General features: G+C 38.3%; 1 protein-coding gene across 5 annotated transcripts in view; it reads right to left on the bottom strand.

Annotated features, from left to right (window-relative positions):
* spire1 (spire-type actin nucleation factor 1) overlaps window positions 1–21,485 on the bottom strand; it is a 103,300-nt gene that overhangs the window by 2,788 nt on the left and 79,027 nt on the right. For 2 of the 5 annotated variants that reach the window (XM_031903690.1, XM_031903691.1), the window contains 8 exons: window positions 13,839–14,005; window positions 11,426–11,516; window positions 10,291–10,433; window positions 7,761–7,931; window positions 3,691–3,828; window positions 2,336–2,406; window positions 861–888; window positions 631–767 (listed from right to left, as the gene is read on the bottom strand). In XM_031903690.1, the coding sequence (XP_031759550.1) occupies window positions 631–767; window positions 861–888; window positions 2,336–2,406; window positions 3,691–3,828; window positions 7,761–7,931; window positions 10,291–10,433; window positions 11,426–11,516; window positions 13,839–14,005 (946 nt within the window). Of the gene's footprint in view, window positions 1–630; window positions 768–860; window positions 889–2,335; window positions 2,407–3,690; window positions 3,829–4,841; window positions 4,872–7,760; window positions 7,932–10,290; window positions 10,434–11,425; window positions 11,517–13,838; window positions 14,006–21,485 lie in introns of all 5 variants that reach the window. The other 3 variants (XM_031903693.1, XM_031903694.1, XM_031903692.1) reach the window with 2 other exon arrangements.

Here is a 21,485-nt window from a genome sequence, read left to right as displayed (position 1 = left end):
ATTATTGTGATTGCTTAATATATGGTTTATATTCTAGACTTCTGAGTTACTAATCTTGGCCTGAATATACTGAAACACATATCCAAACTTTGGCCTATGTATTAAGCAGGAGTAGATCAAGAGAGCATTTATTTTATAGAATGTTTTCATTACTTTTCAATTTGTCAAGTGTTATATGCCCTATAACATGCAGCCTAATTTTATTCCATTAAGTAACCAAACAGACAGGACAGGCATAAAGATTTGTTGTGCACACCATGCTGCTGCTTTAATGATACTAGTGATTATATGGTGGGCCCTTGAGGTTGTGATCTCTGGTGGGCCTCTGGATAACTCCTATACCAATATTAGAATTTTTGCCACATGAAATGTATTCAAAACTTCTGGTATTTTTACTCCCTCATAGAGTATCCTGGGAGCAGCACAGACACACACAGCCCTTCCCTAAACATTCTAATAGCTGAGAGTGCACTGCCATAAGGATTATCTAAATATTGCCACTCTTGGGGAATGCTGGTGAATGGAGCTTACAAACACTATTCCAAACATTATAATACAGGTTAAAAAGTTAATTGGTATGGCTAAGCTTATATTCTGATAAACAGCTATGGGATGTGAACCCACACTCACTTGGGGAAGCTTCTCAGTGGCCGCTGGTGACTGGTGGATGGCTTCTCTGGCTTTAGGAAACTGTCCCCTCGCTGCAAGGTTGAAGGACCCAGGGAGAAGATGGGAAGTGTTGAATATGGCTTAGAAGGTAATCTCATCTGTATTGAAAATCATTAGAAAGGGTTGTTAAAAAACAAATACTTGTATTATAAACCCATCAAATAATTATGATCCAGTTCTTATAAGCTTACCTTTTTGCAACATTGTGAGCACACTGGTCTATAAAGGGAAATAAAAGAAAGGGGTTGTAAGTTCATGAGAAATGAGAGGTTTTAACTTTACTGAAAATTTCATAAAAGTAGAGACACAAGTGTAGTTTGCATATCCCCTCCCATGATTCCTATAGTAAGAATTAAAACTTCTCATTTTTGTTTTTTTTGTAATGTTATCTGTGTAGCAATCTGGCAATGTTGCAGTGCCACCCACAGGACCCAATGTCCCAATACACAGACCAGTTTATGAGGATTGGGACGTGTATTACTGGTTTTACTCATGGCTAAAAGTCCTTTCTCCCATTATATTAATGTGCATCAAACTATTCAAGGACTAATGCCCTGTGGCTGGAGACCATCTGATCCTGTAACATTTCACAATAGAACAGAGATACTAAACCACAGGATATACAGTAGGTGATCAATCAGAATGGCTTTGTATTTATTGCCATTAACCACTCCCACAAAAGCAGAGGTTCTCAAACTTTAGGTCTAGGGTTGCCAACTTTTCTGGAACAAAATACTGGCCTTCCTATAGTTTTATTTTTTTTCCTATGGATAACATTGACATCAAGCATAATTTGTACTGGTCATGCCAGTAAAATACTAGGCAGGTGGCAACCCTATTTACATCTGGCACACATAGGGTAGAGCCATGGGGCTCTTGGCCCATAATTCAAGAGGGTATTATATCTTTTTTTTTTGTTTTGTTTTGTTTTATCTTAATGGAGAACTAAACCCCTCTCAATACAACAGCCCCCCTTAACTGCCCTCCATTACCCCCCTTCACCTTTTCGCACAGCCTATTACACTGAAAAGTGGCCTATTTAAAAACCTGAGCTAAAAAAGCAGAGCAGCTCAGCAGAGTAACAAGGCGCCATATTCTGTCCATGAGAAAATGCTTCGGGTCTCACCGCCGATATGGACCCTACAGGAGCATGTGCAGTTGGGGCTAGTCAAAAATAAGCTTCATTGCGCATGCTCACGCAGGGTCCGCAGTGAGACCCGAAGGGGCACTTTTTGATGTAATAGGCTGTGTGAGAAGGGAGGGGTGAAGGGGGGCCATGGAGGGCAGTTTATTCAGGGGGCTGTTGTACCTAGAGGGGTTTAGTATGAATACTTTCTATTTTTAATATGGAATTTACTGTATAATAACTGTAGCCCGTCTCACCCTAACCTATCTGGTTTTTCTGTTTTATTCACAGAATGAACCTCTTGTGACTTGATGTAAAAATAGAAAGCCCTAATAATAGGACTTTCTATTTTTACACAACTATAGACTACAGGCCTTTAAGGGAAACAGCAGATGTGTGGGAATTATATGCAGAAGAAATAGTGGTGATTTAAATGACATTTAAAGAAGAGTGTGCAACTTTTGTAACAAAAATCTGCAAATAAAACATTAAATAGCATTAAGCAGAGGGAATTCTGTGATACAATAGAACAATACTTACCTTTTGCAAAACTGGCAAGTGTATGACCATGTAAATAATGAAAACCTTTTTGTTCGACAGCACAAACAAAGCTACAAAAAAGAACAGTATTAGGAACAATTGAAAAGCTGTACAGTTAAAGGCATTGACAACAAAGGTAACATTCTAAACTGGTTCCCCTGTCAATCCGATACTGATAGAAAAGGAGTATTACGTTACAAGGCTAGGATGGTTGGCTGTTAGTGCTTCTGGGTTTGGAAAAGCTGCTAGTATTGCCCTTCTGGCAAGGGAAGGTAAGATTTGCAGTTACACAACCTTGCTGAAAGTTGACTAACCCTTCCCTCAGGACTAGGCAAGCCAAAGCAAGAACCTGAGAAACTGTTCATGAAACTATCTATCTATCTATCTATCTATCTATCTATCAATCATCTATCTATCTATCTATCTATCTATCTATCATCAATCTATCTATCTATCTATCATCTATCGATCATCTATCGATCATCTATCGATCATCTATCTATCTATCATCTATCTATCTATCTATCATCTATCTATCTATCTATCTATCTATCATCTATCTATCTATCATCTATCTATCATCTATCGATCATCTATCTATCTATCTATCATCTATCTATATATCTATCTATCTATCTATCTATCTATCATCTATCGATCATCTATCTATCTATCTATCATCTATCTATCATCTATCGATCATCTATCTATCTATCTATCTATCTATCTATCTATCTATCTATCATCAGCTCATAAGTGGGTTCACAGAACCAATGGAGAATTGGGGCCTGTCTTCATAATCCATACATACACTAGCCTGACAACTCTGCCTAAAATAAAATGTGATTTCTCTGTTTTCTTAAATACATTCAACAGAAGAACTTTAAAAAGGAAAGGGCAGCTACAGACAACTGCTAGTGCTGTAGATATTGCAGAACTGTAAGTACCAGGCTGAAAGCTGTAGCTCTGTATCAGCTGTACCTGCCTATCTTTGGTTTGGGGGAATTTGTAGTAGACTTTAATCTGTACTGATGGATGGGTCAGTAATTTGTCTATGTGTTTTAGTCAGGTGACCCAGGAGCACAAATTCAGTTTAATACAGACCAGCTTGAAATGAATACCTTTGGTCAGTTTGATTTGGAAAGTAGATTTATAACCTATACAGGGCAGAAGTGATAATACAAAGTATATTACCATAACATGTATGACACTATCCCATAGATGGTTTTACCCAATAGAGCATATCTCAAGCAAATGCAAATGAGCAATAATTTAATATCCAAGAGCATTAAACTTTAATTATAGCTGAGATCTTTCCATGCAGGTCAGGTTCCAACATGCAATCAGAAATATACCTTTCCTTTCTTCAGGGCATTATAGATATCTTTATACTGCTGGAACTTCTCCAACTCAGCTTTAACCAGCACCTGCCGTATGTGCATGACCTCCTCCACTGTGAGGGCCAGGCATTCCACCGGGTAGCAGAACTCCTCCTGTAAGTCAATAGCTTCCATGAATACAAACATACTGCCCATGGGCCCTGAAAGATCAGCATCCATCAACCAGCCACCTCAGTTAGTGCTAATGACAGAAAAAGATAGTGAAGATGTGGCTCAAATTAGAACAGCAGCTTCAACTCAAGTGGACAGAGTAGGTTTGGGCATTGAGACTTGGCCAGAACTCCTCTGCGGCACACCAGATCAGATTCGATCCCTGAGTGAAGTATATTTCAATTTATTTGTCTCATGTTTATTATGGGTGAAGAAATAAGGTAAGCAGAGCAGTCAAAGAATGTGTTAGTAAACAATTTGAAAATGGAGGTTTTATGCTGTGGTAAGCCTATATAACCCACAAACATTCCTTAAAAATTACAGTTTATATTTCTAAGTTACAAAAGGCAATGGAACTTCGCTATTCCACATTGTCTATGTTACATTAATACAACACCCATTTAACAAACCACAGGATAAAATGCCTCCTTCTAATTTTCAATGTGGGATTTCAGGTTGATTGGTAACAGTGAAGGGCAGAACAATGGCTTGCTGGGCATGCATTCCTTACAATTCCTTCTGGCCAGGCCCGGACTGGCAATCTGTAGATTCTGGCAAATGCCAGAGGGGCTGCTGTAAGATGCCATAAACAGTCAGTATTTAGTGGGGTCTGTTTTGGCCTTTGTGCACTTGAAATGCCAGGGCTTATTTTGAATTCCAGTCCGGACCTGATTCTGATAATGCTTATTCAGACTGCCAAATACACACAGCACATATGCCTTGTTCCGCCTTTCTATTTAATCAGGGGGCTTTCAGACTGCATTACAGACCAGCCAAACATTAGCATTTAGAAACCATTGTGTGTGGCTAGCAGAAATAAAAAGCTTCTTTTCCTGGAGGGCAGTCACTTGCACCAGAGCAGCAGACTGTCTAGACCCCAAGGAGTTAAACATTTTGCAACCACTCAGGTTAAATTTCTCTAAATTGCTCATGGCAGCAATGGTTTTAAAACATACCCCACTGGGTAATTCTGTGACCTGGAGACCCTAGTATTTAGAAAAACAAGTAATGTAAAAAAAAAAATCACAATATTTACAAATATATCAAAGGGATACTGATTGGTATAAAGGTGGCCACACACGTGGCGATCTGCGATCTTTCGCGTGACCATCAGTCCCACCACTAACCTTCCGGGCTGAATCGGCAGATAAGGAGGTAGAAACAATAGGATTTCTACCTCCTTCTGCCGATTCAGCCCTGACGGCAGATTTTGCTCAGGCGCCTTCTATGGCGCCCGATCAAAATCTTTTAACCTGGCCGATCGGCGAGTCAGCTTCCTGCGATATCAGTCGACTTGCCATACACGCACCGAATATCGTACGAAACCTCTATTATCGGTGCGTGTATGGCCAGCTTTAGTAAATAGTGACCCCATCCCCTGGAGTTACATGTAGGTGTCTCTGTCACATCTGCTTTAACCAGCCCAGTGAGAAAGCCTGATACCCGAAGACAAAGGTATTTCTGGGCCACACTAACTCAACTCCCACCTTAGGCAGGAACATGTCACAATCACTTTTATATATTTGACAATTTCAGTTATAATATTAAGTAAAATGAATTACTTTTAGGTCTACCATTTTTTCGTTAAAAACAAAGGGCTACTTCAGATAATATACTGGAGAAATCCGAATAGATTATCTGCTTCTGTGAGGAAAATGTATTTAGTGATAATTATGGCAACGGCTCTGCATCCTTCCTTGGCCAAAAAGTATTTATCCTCTATAGCAGAAACATTTAAAGTTTCCATAATTGACATTTATACCCCATCGGCATGTAGTAGCCTTATTAAAATGGAACAGACCAATCAGGAAGGAAGAAAAGTTAGCCGGATATCACAAAGTAATATGATGAGCATCAATGTAATATAGTATGAAACTTGGCCCAGTCTTTGTTAAAAGTAATATATATATTATATATATATATTTATATATGTATTTATTTTTTAAAAAAAATAAACAGTATGGCTTTGCTGGGGTAGGGGAGGGCAATGTGCGGTGTACTAGCTTCATAGCTCAATGACACAATATTTAGACCTACTAAATAGGGTACACAAGGGAACCTACTGGACAGGATTAGTGAGAATGTAGGAGTTTTAGTTAGTGGGGTCCCAATACCAACATTAAATAGAATTACCTTCTCTACAATTTATTGAGTGGTAAGTTTGTTTTTCTGTAGGTTCTTAGTAATAAAGGGCACAAATATTAAGGAAAGACTGTAATATAAGGAACAAGAGCAAAACTGAAGCATAATGAAGGAGGGCAGGACTGGTAAAGAAGGAAGGCAGGAGCATAACAAAGGAGGTCATAAGTGGGGCATTTGAAGAAGAGCAAGAAAGGAAAATAAGGTAGGAGTGCAAAACTGGGGCAGAAGGAAGACAAAGGACAAGCAGTGAAATAAGGTAAATATATAGGGAATGGAGTGAAAAGACAGCTGGAAGAAGCCTCCCAATATGTATCTGCCGGTTCTCATTTATGGCACGTACTGGGAAAATAACCTGTTCTACAACATACAAGAGTATCTATACTACTTCTATAGTCCAAGTTATCCCCTAATCTTCTTATAATAACTGATGAACTGCAACTGAACAGTACAGCTAACACACTGTAAATCATTTAGATATGGTTCTCCCATTGGCATCAAAACATGGCTGGGGAAAGCTGATGCAAATATGAGTACAGAGTAAAGCGCTATAGAACTGCATCTAACTCTTCAGTGCTGCACTCAAGAGTACTTATATTTCCTGAAAAGAAAATTAGTAATATTAAGGTATATGACAAACAGAATCACCACAGTGAATGTGTTCGGGATTTCAATTGGCACAATGCTAATGTTTTTAAATGTAAGAAAAAGCAATTATGCAATCTTTAATGCAACAACCTGAACGGATTTCTTTATCTGCATTGTCTGCTAAAATGATTCTCTGTAATTGTAGTTCTAAAACTGCATATATAATATACAGACCATGCCTATTCAACAAGTCAATACAGGGAGCAACAAGCATGGAATATTCTAGTTCAGCTAATCAAAACCACAATGTACCTTCCCATATAGGCACAATATAGGGCACAGTGTGTATTTGTGCACAATGTTTAGCAGTTATGATTTCTCAGGAGTTATTACCCCTTAAGGCCAATGCCACATGTAATGTAGTGTATGACTTTCTCAGGAAATTTCTTAGAATCAACTTCACTTTTAAGGAATGGGGAAAAAAATGTTATGTAGAAGTAGCATCAGGGGTCTTTTGGTGGGAAGGAAACAAGTATAAAAGTGCAAAGGACAATGCTTCTGTATGGTTAGAGGTAGTACTGGGTAGTACAGAGGTAGAAGATCCTTGAGTTATGCAATTTCAACCTTCCACTCTAACCTGGAGACATCCATCTAAAAAGTATATATTAAAGTCCCTAGATGTCCAGTTTAAATTTGATGCTCTACGATATGCAATTCTGAGTGACCCATGAGTAGCAAAAGAAACAAAAAAGACCAGAAGGCTAGATTTTAGCACATAGACATTTTCTGTGAGAATAAAAGGGCTATACATTCATGTGCTGAATGAATGTAATATATACCTACACATACATACCTACAGGCATGAAGATGGAATATATAGTGTAAAAAATATATTAAGAAAGTTCATTAATGACTTGGGCCCTATGTAATCAATTCAATGGTGTTGCGTTAAAGATTTGCTGCATTATTTGATCATGATATAGCTAATGGCAAGGTGATTGAAAAAGCAACAAATCACAGAGAGTGGCCCCCGCTGTGCAATCAAGATGGGGGCGCAGGTGCCAGTTGCTGGTCAAACCCAAACGTTGAGGCACTGCTCCAACCAAACGATATGATCATTTTACCAGAGACGGATGAACAATGCAAACCTGGGGGTGTCTCCACCTGCTGGAATAAGCTTTCCCAAACAGATAAAACACAGCCCCTGCTGCCCCAAATACAGCTGCTTCAAAAAGATGAGAGCCCAGCAGGGAAGCTGTGTGTATGGAGGAAAATGGTCGAAATGGCATCCTTTGAAAAAAACGGGTTATCCTAGGGACCTGAATAACAAACAGGAGGTAGAATGAAATGCTTGGCACAACGGAATCCACACGCTCTTATTCTTGGAGGCAGACTAATGTAGCGCCTGGCTACCAACATGGAGACAAAACTATCTGTTAGATGCAGGAGGAGAGCAAAGGGATATAATAGGGGTTTTATACTAAACATCAAATTAAGATTTAAGATATAAGAAATAAAACCCTTGTCTGGACTGGTCTGCAAAAAGTACCAGGCAAACAGGTAGATGTACAAAAGGGACACAATCTAGAAAGAACTGTATCTCATTGGCACTTGGAGAAAACAGCTGTCCTTCAATTTTGTTCTCACTAGAGGGCGACAAATAAATATAATAGTCACAGAAGGATGGAGACCCAGTTACAAAGAGCACACAGACATTTCATCCAATACAAAACCAATAAATGTTAAAAGCATGTATGTCAATAAATGTTTGCCTTTTAATATAGGAGCTAAAAGGTAAAATGTTCACATTGTGAATTTCTCAAGTCACGCAATGGTTGTTTCCAATAATGAGGGTTCAAGTGCGTTTAGTATTTGCCCATATAAAACCTGCGCTCACTGCTAGTTGCTCAGAATGACTTTTTTGTTGTGAATTGACACCCTGGTCCAGTAGGTTTCATAAATATCAAGCTCTGTCTAATAAGACATTTACCAAGGGGAAATAAAGGAGAGGCTAAGATGAAAGATGCAAAACAAAATCAATCATTATGCATTAAAGACCATTAAAGTAATATCAATTAAAAAAACAGTAATTGTCCTGTAACATGCAATAAGCGTGTTATATAGGAACACAGAAACATTTTGTACTAGTACAGTGAATTATTGCAGCCAGCCAGATGTTTGCTGAAGAGGACAAACACTCAAAAATAAAACTTAACCTAATGAAAGAAAATGTACAAAGAAATTTTCCAAAAATACATTCATTACAAATTGTCCATAGTTGAAAACATATTTGCAAATGTTATTGCCTTTAAAACCAGTGAGCGGCTGCAAAATGCAGCCAATCACAAGCTGCCTTGTCATTGCTCTGCTCTACATCATAATCAGTTATGCTCAGAACCTCACCCACCCCTGCTGGACCCGCCGCCACACAAAGTAGGCAACCCTAGTTTTTCCCTTTCTGGGCTAGTGGCTTTCTGACAATGCAGCTGAAGTCAGTTCTTCTCCAGCCAAGACAGGTCTGTTCACAAGGGTTCACAAGAGTCAGCACACAGACATTGCTTTTAGCAGCAATTACATTTAGAAATAACTTTTAAAGCACTAAAAATATGTATATTGGAAAGATGCTTAAATGACATTATACAAACCACTAAATTGAATGTATACATGCGATTATTTTCAGCATAATTGTGCTTCCAGACATTATCGGTATCAGGAGGCTAATGCTTTTCACTTATATGTCCTTGCACTGCAAAATGCATGAGTCTTGGCACAATTGTAATTCTCACAGTCTGTACCCAACTAGAAAAAGCCTTGCACACTAAGGGTGAAGACACACATAGCGATTAGTAACTGCGACTTTTTAAGTCTTTGTCAGAATTGCAGATATTTAGCTTGCTTGCAGGAAGAAGGATCATGTGAGGTTTAAGTCTGCAAGCATACATGACATTCAGTCTCCAGTGAGGCGAAAACCCTTCTTTTCATCAAGCACAGGCAAGTTAAGAAACCGAGGCCACAGTCTGGCACTAATACAGCTCGTGCTATAGCACATGATGCTTATGTTGGAATGTCTGGTGAACCTTCTGTATGACACATGGAGAATGGAAACATTCTCTTAATCTATTAAATATCAGTATAATATAGAGTACAAAAATCTAGGAAACTGAGTTGGATTCTGCAGATACAACATAGAAAGGCACATGGCAGTGTATAATATTGTTGATTAGTGTCCAGTACAGGAAAATATAATGCTATATTATTGCCATCTCATACCTGAAATATAAGATGGGACTATTGTTTTTTCCTTCAAGAATTGTGGGTAACAGTTATAGTTATAAATATATATATTTTTATATATTGGATATCCATTCTGAAGTTTATGTGTAGTTAGACAAAGGACTTTGGTCCTACTAGTTTTATCTGCTCTTAGATTGAGATTTCCCATTAACAGCCTGGCTTTATATACAGCATATAAGAACTTACAACCTACAGTACTGCTTGCCAAAATTGTCAATAAAAACAATGTATACTAAGCTTATTAAGGCCCTCTCAACATCTGCTTTATTATGAGCCTGCCACTTTTTTTGTTAATAGTACAGTACATTGTGCTGATGCTCTATAAAGAATAATAATAGAAATGATGATAACATGGACTTCCTGGAGCTGTATAGGATTTCTTACCAGGGATCTCGAGCTCTGTCGTGATGGAGGAATGAACTGACGTACGTTGGTTGGTGTCTCCTTCTCAATAGAGTGGCGTCTTTGAGGAGCTTGACGTCTCTCAGGTTGAGGGGTAGAAGATATGGGTAGGAATTTCGGGGGAGCTAAATAAAAAAATAGAAAACAAATAACATTAAGCTGATGTGGGATACATATGCACATAAGAGCTCATTTAAGCTTGGACAGGCACAAATTGCCATTTAAGCCTATCAAAAGCACATTGCAAAGTGCACCCTGCAGCTTGTTCCAGTTGCATCTATGTTACTGCATCTGGCAAAAGGACAGCACTATTAAACATCGAATTTGTCAATTTCCCATACCATATGTAAAGAAAATCTGCGAAGAGAGGGTCTGACTTCACAATTATGACAGTAGTTAAGCAATATACATTATTAGCTTTAGTTTCGTGGCTTCCCCTCCCCTTGCGTCTCATTCTACCTACTCCTTTTACATTGTATGCACTAATGAGCTGGGCCTTTTTACCTCCAGTACAGGTCTTTACCACGTAAGTAATAAAATACACTAAGGGGTATATTTATCATGCTGTGTAAAAAGTGGAGTGAAACATTACTAGTGATGTTGCTCATAGAAGCCAGATGCTTTGCTTTGGTTATCTAACTATTGAAATCTAATTGCTGATTGGTTGCTCTGGGCAACATCACCGCTAATGCTTCACTCCACTTTTTACACAGCATGATAAATATACCCCAAAGTTTCCCAGTAGCACTAACGCATAGCAAAACAGGTGGCCAGTAAATTCTATCTGCTTATTGGATGCTATGGGTTACTGCTTCTGGGCAAATTTAGTGTCTTTAATTACATAACCCTCCATTATATTATTATAATCCGTATGTTTCATGTATACACCCTTCTGCAGTATACAGCTGGGGAACATGTTGGTGCCTTATAAATACATTAGTAGTAATAATAATTCCAACCCTGTGACCACTATCTATAGCCAGTTTTAGAACATGAATGGTAAATACATAGACAATGAACCACTATACATTATTTTACAATCATTCTTTTAAGACAGCCTCTGTTAAATGGCTGTAATGCTGGTAAGTACTGCTGGTGAGTGCAAGGCATCTCTTACATTTCCTGCTGGATGCAGATTCCGGGGAGACATCATCTGGCTGGGAAGTAGACACACTACTGCTGCTCGTTGATTTGTGCACTGTGTCCTCCTACAGAAAAAAGTATCAGTAACAGTTTAGAAATTAACAAACAACTACAGCTGTAAGCCATAAACTTCTAGCTTCCCTCCACCAGCTATTGATAGGGGTTGTTGGCCATTTTAGTTTAACATCTTGGAAGATGCGAGCCGCCCAATAGAGCATTATAGGCAAACAATACAGGGGAAAATCCCAGCGTTAAGTTTATGTGGGAGGCACAATATGCAGCATTATAATCTCAACATTCAGAGCATCTGAAATTCGTGTGAGGAATCCTAGGAATGACCATGTGATTAAAATGGGAGTCCCTATGGAAAAAAGCAAAACAAGTCATTCTAATAGTGATAAAGCCATTTTGCTTCTCTTAGAACTAAAGAGTGCCCAGCACCAAATAATGTGGAGTAGTTTATTCATCTGCAATTTGCCATGATTAATTTAACAGCATGCAGATCTTCCACTTGTTTGTTGCTCCATTGGGATGAGGGTTATTAATTATGTTACTGCAATACATGGGAAGCTAATGGTTGAGGCAGGCATTTAATCCCTTTATATGAGTAACACTAAAGCAGAGTAGCATCCTATCTGTATGGGTATGTGCCTCCGCCTCACTGTTTAAGTGTTTACCCTGTGAGAAAAGCATGTGCTAATGATCTAATCACATCCCTACAGATCTGTACTCACAGGAAAAAAAATATTAATGCTGAAACAAAATAGACCTCTTTTTCTGTCTTCAGTATCAGTCTGAATCATTATATACAGACCCAAGTTAAGTAATGGGGTCAATGAATACATTTTTTTGCCATGCTATGATATGCATAGGATCATGCCACACAGAAAATGCACTGCAACCATTTATGAGTATATACTCTAAATGCCATAACCTTTGCTTTCCACACAATATAAACCAAGAGAGAGAAGCCCAGGAGTACACGAGGAAAGTATTTAACAACCCAATCACAGTTTATCACTAAATCAGCACCAAGCATTCCAAGAAGCAGTGAAATAAATGTCAATAAATAAATCAACCTTTTATGCTATAGGGTATTTGATCCTGTTTTGTCCTTTTGGGCGGGGTCTCTGAGGGGGTGAATTCCAGGGTGCTACAACCCTAGTCACACTGAGTCATGACACCCCTTCTCGACTGACCCATTTACACCAAAAAAAATATTACTTGTCTGTAGGTCCCCAAGATACTTCCACACACACACAGCTGGCATGCTAACTCCGAAGAGGGTTTCTCTTGTTAATCAGAGGGCAAACAAAAATATCACATGATCACATGTCACATGATCACCAAGAAATAGAATTCGTCACGCAAGCATAAAAAGGACATCACTGGCATATTTATGCCAATGGAGAAGCACCTAAATCTGCACCTGCCCCTTCTCACTCACTTAAGTAGGAACCGCTTGACATTCTACTGCACATTTTTGCACTGAAACTGCCTGTACCAGCAGTGTCAAGAGGGTTATATACCTGCCCTAGGATCTAATGGGTTTTTTTCCTCTATGCAGAAATCCATTTTCCTTCCAAACCCCTTTTTGCTTACTCACCTACAATAAATAGTGCTGTGTTCTAATTTTACTCCTAGCACAATGCTATATTGATCATATACAAAAAAAGCAGGCAAAGGGTCCAATATAATCTATACATCAACTGGTTACTAAGAATACACACCAGGAATCAATTCTTAAAATGATTTCCAATTCCAATGTTCATGTTAAGGCCAATCAAGCAATAATTCCAAACCCATATTTAGGCTTGCCTCATAGCAAGTATTTATGAGTCAAATGACAAAAACGATATTTGTCTCTCTATGCCCATTATAGGCACAAATAACCTATGTATTATTAGAGACATTAGGATAGCAAAAGTCGTTTGAGGCAAATAGGTAACGTTTATTGACAAGTATGTAAGTTCTGAAGAAAGCCAAGAGTCAGAACTATAGCACAAACAGAGCACAGGGTTTTTACAGACTTTGTGACATAGCAGCATATGTAATAAGAAACACATAGGCGTTACCAGTTTACCAGTGCACGCACATAGAAATATCTGTTCACAGCAGAGAACACAAGAAGCTGCTCTTTGCCAAATAGGTGGTTCTGGCTTCAAGGCCATAGTAGACGTAACTAAGACTAGCTTGAGAACAGAATCCACCTGAGTCAGGGGGGCCTGTGGGCGAATGCCGCATACGCCATCCCACTGGTAATTTATTCGCCGGTGGGATGGCATTTCCGGGAGATTAGTCGCCCGCGACAAGGGAGATTTCTCGCGCGGCGACTAATCTCCCTGTCTGTCACAGGCTTTAATGCAGGTTATTTAATTAGTATTTACCTCTGATTCTGAACTCTCAAACTCGGCCAAGGCTGGAGCCTTCAGGAGCTTCTTCCTCTGTACTGCCACCTGCATCGGGTGCCCATTGACCTTGGCTTTAGGCGTCACCCCACCATTTAAAACTGTTTTGTCAGACACTTTTCTTGTTGCTTCAGGAGTAGATACATCTGTAAATTTAAAGTATGGACATAATTGTTAAAGGGCTTGATCACCACAAAATTAACTTTTAGTATCATGTAGAGCTTGATATTCTGGGACAATTAGCTTTTCGTCTTATCTTTTTATTTTCTGTGTTTTTTATTTAGCCTTTTGTTTAGCAGCTCTCTAGTTTGGAATTTCAGCAGGTATCTGATTGCTAGGGTTTAAATTACCATAGCAACCAGCCAGTGGTTTGAATGAGAAACTGGAACATGAATAGAAGCATGGCTCAATAGAAAGGTAAATAATAAAAAGTAGCAAAACCATTGTAGCCTAACAGAGCAATCATTTTTGTTTGCTGGGGTCAGTGACCCCCATTTGAAAGCTATAAAGAAGAAAAAGGCAAATAATTTAGAAACTATAAAAAAAAGACCAACTGAAAAGCAATTAAGAATTGCCCTTTCTAAAAGAAATTAAGAATCACCCACACTAAAAATTGACTTAAAGGTGAATTACCCCTTTAATTGCCCTAAAGAACTCTAAAATGACAGATAATTTATTATTTTAGCCAGTATCTTACTTGCGGATATATAAATGTGTATGAATTCAGAGATATTTATAATTTGAGAAGAGTGGGCTGATGTCATTGGCTGTCTATGTAATTGCAGGCTGCAGAAGTAGGAGTTGCTGAACGGAACTGTGCTAACAATAAACTGCACAATTAACTTAACTGTGCTGGGCTAATTCTCTCACACATATGAAACCTACAAATTAAGACCATTATATTTTGCTCTTTCGTCTACAGGCAAATGGCAAGGTGTGGTTGTTATAACACTAAGTTATGCAATAAAACATTAAATTCAGTGTATTGCCAACAACTACATGTAAAGAAACAGTGTTGCTCACAAGGACAGAGTTTGTACAGTCACACTATAAAGAAGGAGAATGTGTAACATACGTTACATAATCCGGGTACGTACAAACTCTGCCTTTCCCTTCCTTACAATGCAGAACAAGTGTGACTCACAAAAGGCATTACCAGCACTGGAAATGAGGCACACACATGCACAAACACACACATGCAGGAAAAGTAGGTGCAGTCCAGCTATGATTTAATTCTGAAAAAAAAAAAAAAAAATATATATATATATATATATATATATATACTGTATGTATAAAACGTTAACCCTGGGATGAAAACCTTGTGGGAGACACCATATCTCTTCCACTGATGTTAATTCCAATGGACTCTCAGGACCAGGGAATGTTGCTTGTCCATAGGTTTGTTGCAGGTTGGAAAACTGACCAACTGTATACTAGTACTCAACATTCCTATAAACCACAAGAAGAATTTCTTCTTACAATTAAAAAAAGCTATGGATACTGAAACTGGGCTCTTAAGAAATACAACAATTTTAACAAATGGGCATGTAACAAATCATAAATATGGATATAGTAAACCAAACAAGCTGACTGGCACACAGAACTCTGCAATGTGGTGAATCTCCATTGCATTTATTCCATCATACACAATATTTTGGGGGTGGGCCCTTTTGTCAGGTATACAGACATAGGGACAGATTAATCAAAGTACAAGTTCGAATCCCGAAATGGGTGAAATTCGGATTAAATACGATAATTTCTGACGAAAAATGTTCCGAAAATGCTTATGAAAAAATCGTAATAGTCATGATAATATCGTATTGGCAATCTGAAAGTCATGACATTTTTGTATCTGAACGATCGTAAATGGCAGGAAAACCTTTCTGGCTTTGATCCTTCTGTGCATGATTTTAGAATCCTCCCATAGGACTCAGTGGCACTCTGCAGCTCCAACCTGGCTACACGAAAGTCAAGATACCGAAGTTTGAATGGATCCAAAACTTTCAAACTCGTTGTGACAAATACGATTTTGTTGCATAAATTTTGACGCACAGTACAAAAAAGTTGAGCAAATTAGTAAAGGAATCGGCGAAAATATGCACAGTACAAAAACTTAGAAAAAATACGATTTTTTTGTATTCAGAATCAATTGTACTTTGATAAATGTGCCCCTAAGTGATAGGTAAGTTTAAATAATGTGCCAGTTCACAAAGTTTACTCCCAAAAAAGGCTTAACCCTCCTACTTTGTGAACTGGCACATTATTTAAAGGGGAACTATCACTAAAATTTAAATTTTACATAAGCTTCATCATACTGAATTTTATTATTTCCCTCTCAGCATCCGTCTCTCTTATTTATTGTCTCTTTATGCAGAAGTGAGGTTAGATATTGATTGACAGCTAGGTCTAATTTAGCATGAGGGGGTGCACCTTTTGTCTAGAAGATGTATTAGCGCTCATTCTTTTAAAATCATCAGAAAGTCTCTCCATGCAGGATTTGTGCCAAAGTCAGTTTGTTTGGACCTGAATCAGTTATTTGAGCTACCTCCAATATACCTACTAGGAAATGGAGCTCCAAAAGGTATATTAGACCTAACTTTTAAAGGAACAGTTCAGTGAAAAAATGAAACTGGGTAATGTGGATAGACTGCACAAAATAAAAAATATTTCTAATATAGTTAGTTAGGAAAAAATATAATCTATAAAGGCCAGAGTAAGCAAATGTCTAACATAATAGCCAGAACTCTGCTTTCAGCTCTCTAATCTCTTAATTAGTCAGTGACTTAAGGGAGGGGCCACATGGGACATAACTGTTCAGTTAGTTTGTGAGCACGCAGGTCAGATTCAAATGCAAACTAACTGAACAGTTATGTCCCATACGGCCCCCCCTCAAGTCACTGATTTGTTACTGACTAACAACTTAGAGAGCTGAAACCAGGAAGTAGTGTTCTGGCCATTATGTTAGACATCTGCCCACTCCAGCCTTTATAAATTACATTTTTGCCTAACTAACTAACTATATTGAAAACATATTTTATTTTGCACAGTCCATTTTACTGTTTCATTTTTACACTGAACTATTCCTTTAATGGAAATGTTACACATAACTCCTACATGAAGAGGGAATAAAGAGACAGATGCTGAGTGTCACAATTACAAGTACTGCAAAACAATATTCAGGGTTATAAATGGATTTCCAAATCCGCAATGCTTTGAAGGACGGCTAAAAGTACCACATCAGTAGCACATTCATTACATGTTACTTTTATTATCCTTTGATTTGGCGTCCTCCCATAACCCCCTTTGTACCACAGTGTGCATCACGTCAGCAATTTTTAGTCTTTATAAGTGATGTGTCTGGTGTGGTCTGACTCACAATTAAACCCTTTCTGTGCCACAGGTCTATGATCTTGCTGCATGCGGTGTTGTTAATAAAAATGCAGCAAGATAATAGAGAATAGAAGGAGCAACCCAGAACCCTATGGCAGTGGCACATGGTGAGATTAGTCGGCCACGATAAATCTTTGTTACCGTGGGCGACTAATCTCTCCACAATGCCATCCCACCAGCAAGATTATAAATTAACGGTGGGATGGCATACTTGTCGCTTCGGTTTCCCGAAGTCAGTCGAAGTTTCCTTGGCAACTTGGTGATTTACATTCTTGCTGGTGGGATGGCATGTCAAGGAGACATGGTAATGAAGATTTATCATGGCGACTAATCTCCACATGTGCCACTGCCCTTAGAGTTTACAGCATCAGCACAATGGAACTTTTATGCCAACGATGTACATTTTACAGCATTTGATGTAATGGGTTAGGGCTCTGGCACACGGGGAGATTAGTCGCCCGCGACAAATCTCACTTGTTGCGGGCGACTAATCTCAGCGATATCACATCCCACCGGCAAAAATGTAAATCGTCAGTGGGATGGCATACGTGGCGGCGTGATCGCCGAAGTTGCCTCCCCGTGTGCCAGAGCCCTTAAAGAGTTAGGTTGTCATCCAACCCAGCTGCAAATGATTAGTATTTCATTTTTTGGTTTCTTTTACCTATGGGCAACAATGCTCCTTCAAACACTCCACTGTAGTAAAGAAGACATTTATAGACTCCATTGTAGTGAAGATGACATTCCTCCTTAAGCCAACAACACAGCTTTTTGAACCTTATGTAGCAATTCTTTTTTTAACATTTAAATACTGCTTGTTCAACAGACTTGTTTGTCTGGTCTTGTTATTTTGACAGGACACTTATTTACATACCTTCACAAAATCAATAAAGACAGTAGGCTTCCAATGTGTAACTACTCAAGCAAAGCATGTACAAGAGCAGTCTTCTGTATTAATATGGATTTAATACACCTGTAGATGACCGCTAGTATTAGCAATTAGACTTTCTGGCTTTCCTGTAATGTTAACTTATGCAAAATTCCTAATTGTCACAAGGTAGAAAAGCCTTATATGGGAAATCAGCCACAACAGACATAGGGGCAGATTTATCAAAATGTGAGATTAGAGATCACCACAGGAAAATTCACCCACTTTATATTCCTTCCTATGGGTTTTTTAGGAGCATATTTATTAATGGGTGAAAATTAGAGTTGAAAGAAGTAGGTACTGGCACACAAAGTGATGAAGGGGTATGCCCCCGAAACGTTGTGTGGTTGTCATCAACATACAATTCTGCTTTGACATCCTTACCCCGGCAGTTTCACAACAGTTCACACTTCCAGTCATGTACTTTGAAGCATTAACACCTTCATCAATGAGAATCATGGTACCATTGTGATTGGATCATTCCTTCTTACACCTGTCAGTTTCAGCTAACACCTAAATGAATAAGTTTAATGGAACCATTGTGATTGGATGTCTGTGACTGTACTACCATCAAGGGTTTAAATACCGGGGAATTCCCTACTAGTCATTTGAACTGAAGAAGCCACTCGGATTTATGGTGAAACGTTTTCAAGAAAAACTCAGAAAAGTCCAGTTGTTTTTAGATTTAATTCTATGAGATACTGTTGTGTGGTTGGTTTACGTAATAAACACTACTTCTTTCTACTGTGCTAGGGTAGCGCCGTCTCCCCAGGGTCCGTGCACCAGGTGGGATAGCTAATAAAGAGGAGCGCTTGTGTACATCTCTACATACACTTCTAAAAATCCTATAGGAATGAATAGAAAGTGGGTGAATTCTTGTGTGGTGAACTCTAAACTCACATTTTGATAAATCTGACCCATGGACGTTCCTGATATATAGGTTCCAACATATAATGCTCATATCTGTAAAATTATTAAACGGCTGATGATTTGTGGCCCTGTTACCCTGATAGACTGGTATCCTCTAGTTTTATAATAGCCAGCTTAAAGTAGGAAGCACATTGTTTGAAGTTATGAGACACACAGTTTTGTCTGTTTAAAGAAAACAGTAGGGGAACTGCATATAAAGTGTGACATTATTACAGTATGGAAAAAAGATATTTAAATCCTAAGCCATCAGTAGCCACCAATTTGGTAAAAATAACTAATTTATCAGCCCCTGAGTGTGGACTTAGAATTATCTCTTCCCCTGTGCAAGCAATGTGATCCTGCTGAAAAACCAAAACATTTTAAGTAAAGAGTAAGGTCCTATGTCTTTAAAGAAAAAGATCCCATTGCTCCGTATGGGGGCAAAATTTAAAAATTTAGTTGTGGCAGGGCGGCATGCCACCCCTAAATTTCTGCCGCCCTAGGCCCGGGCAGCTACTTAGTGTCAGTGTTAGAAATCTGGGGCAAAATAGCACTGCTGATAAAAATATTCATAACTACGACAATATTAAAGCTTATAACATTTGTCCTTGTCATGTGAAATCTCTAAATACATCTTCTGACCCTGTTTCTGTGAGCAAAAGAATGCTTTTGTCTTTCCCATTTAACAACTGGTATCTCCCAAGGGAAAGCTGCTGTATGCATAATAATACAAGTAATAGATATTCTATATATAACTGAACTCATCATCATAATAAAAAAAATTACAGTGCTTTGTAAATAGTGCAAGCATTTAATTCACATGACATTATCTATATGATACCTTGAATGATTTGTAATAATTTACCTGAAGATAAAATCTACATGACATGCAGGTACTTTTTCTTCCACAACTATGAAAAAGTCCCAAAATATAGCTTTTCCTTTTTTATATAAAATAATTGGAGCTACCCTTGTTAAAGCAAGGAAATGTATGCTGTTAATACATAAACAATCATCATGCATTGCTGAAACAATACTTTGCAATACTGTATCTCCCATAGTGCCCCATACAGTAAAATACTTCTAAGTGCCAATTATAAATATATACCCTATAACAGTGATCCTCAACCAGGGGTTCGTGAGCAACATGTTGCTCACCACCCCCTTTGATTTTGCTCCCAGTGGCCTCAAAGTAGGTGCCATTTTTACATTTTTGGCTTGGAGTAAAGTTTTGGAAGCACAGAGACACAGATTTACCCCAAGCAGAGCCTCCTGCAGGTCAGCAGCCCACATGGGACTACTAAATAGCCAATCACAGTCCCTATTCGGCATCTCCAAAGAACTCTTTTCATGCTTGTGTGGCTCAACACTTTTTACATCTGAGTGTGGTTCATGAGTAGTAAAGGTTTGGGGTCCCTGCCCTAATACAATGGTTGTGGTAAAGATCATAATTTTAGCGTGTATGGCCATTCTAAATTTTCTTTCAGTACTGACAAGTGCAATTAATCATTTTACCAGTGGTCCAAGGACACTGTACCAAGATCAATGTAAATGCCTAATTCTAGTGTTACTTATTTATATGGAAGCACTGGAAACTGTAAGATTAGATTTATTTGTACTGGTTTCGGCAAAGACAATTCCCCCCACCCCCCTACTGGGTAATATTCTCCAAAATCTCCCTACCCTCTTGTAATTTAATTCCTTTATCATTCATCAATATCGCACGTCAGTATACAGACGATCTACAGAATTTCTCAGATTCTGTGGGACTTCCTTGTACATTCCATCAGACACAGTCATTCACTTTGTTTAGATTTTAAAGAAAATTACCAAACACTCATTTTCTCTAACCTGCTTTCCTTATACACCCTTTAAATTCTTCAACTTCTAAATATAGATACTTCATTTAATTTATACATTCAGCACAGCTGCTCCCTGTAGTGCAACTAAATCATTTTAAGAAAAAAAGGGATTAGCTACCATTTACTTGGTACTTTACTATCCTTAAATTTAGATTATAAAGTCAGGATGGAGGATACTTTGGAAAATTCTTTATCTTTGCACCTTTACAAATAAAATATTGCTTGGTACACAAAAGACTAGCAATTCTCCAGTGGCTATAGAGAACTGACAGATATACAGTAACTTAAGATTGAAAACATTTGGCATCATTTACAATGACCCAGGAAACAACTCTACCTCCCCCCTGCCCCTCATGAAAACAGAGCTGTCAAACATAGGGCTGTACTTAATAGGGCAACTGCAAGTCTTTGTGATCTGAAATGGTCTTTCAACACATTCAAAAAATTAATATACAGATATACACTATATTTATAAAGATGGTTTAATGTAAACAATAAGCTATATCATTTTAATGTACTTTCAGTTTTTTCTTAAGAATA

The sequence above is a fragment of the Xenopus tropicalis genome, chromosome 6, assembly GCF_000004195.4.
Source record: "Xenopus tropicalis strain Nigerian chromosome 6, UCB_Xtro_10.0, whole genome shotgun sequence".
NCBI classification, from domain to species: Eukaryota; Metazoa; Chordata; class Amphibia; order Anura; family Pipidae; genus Xenopus; species Xenopus tropicalis.
This window is presented reverse-complemented; position numbering and strand designations above follow the sequence as displayed.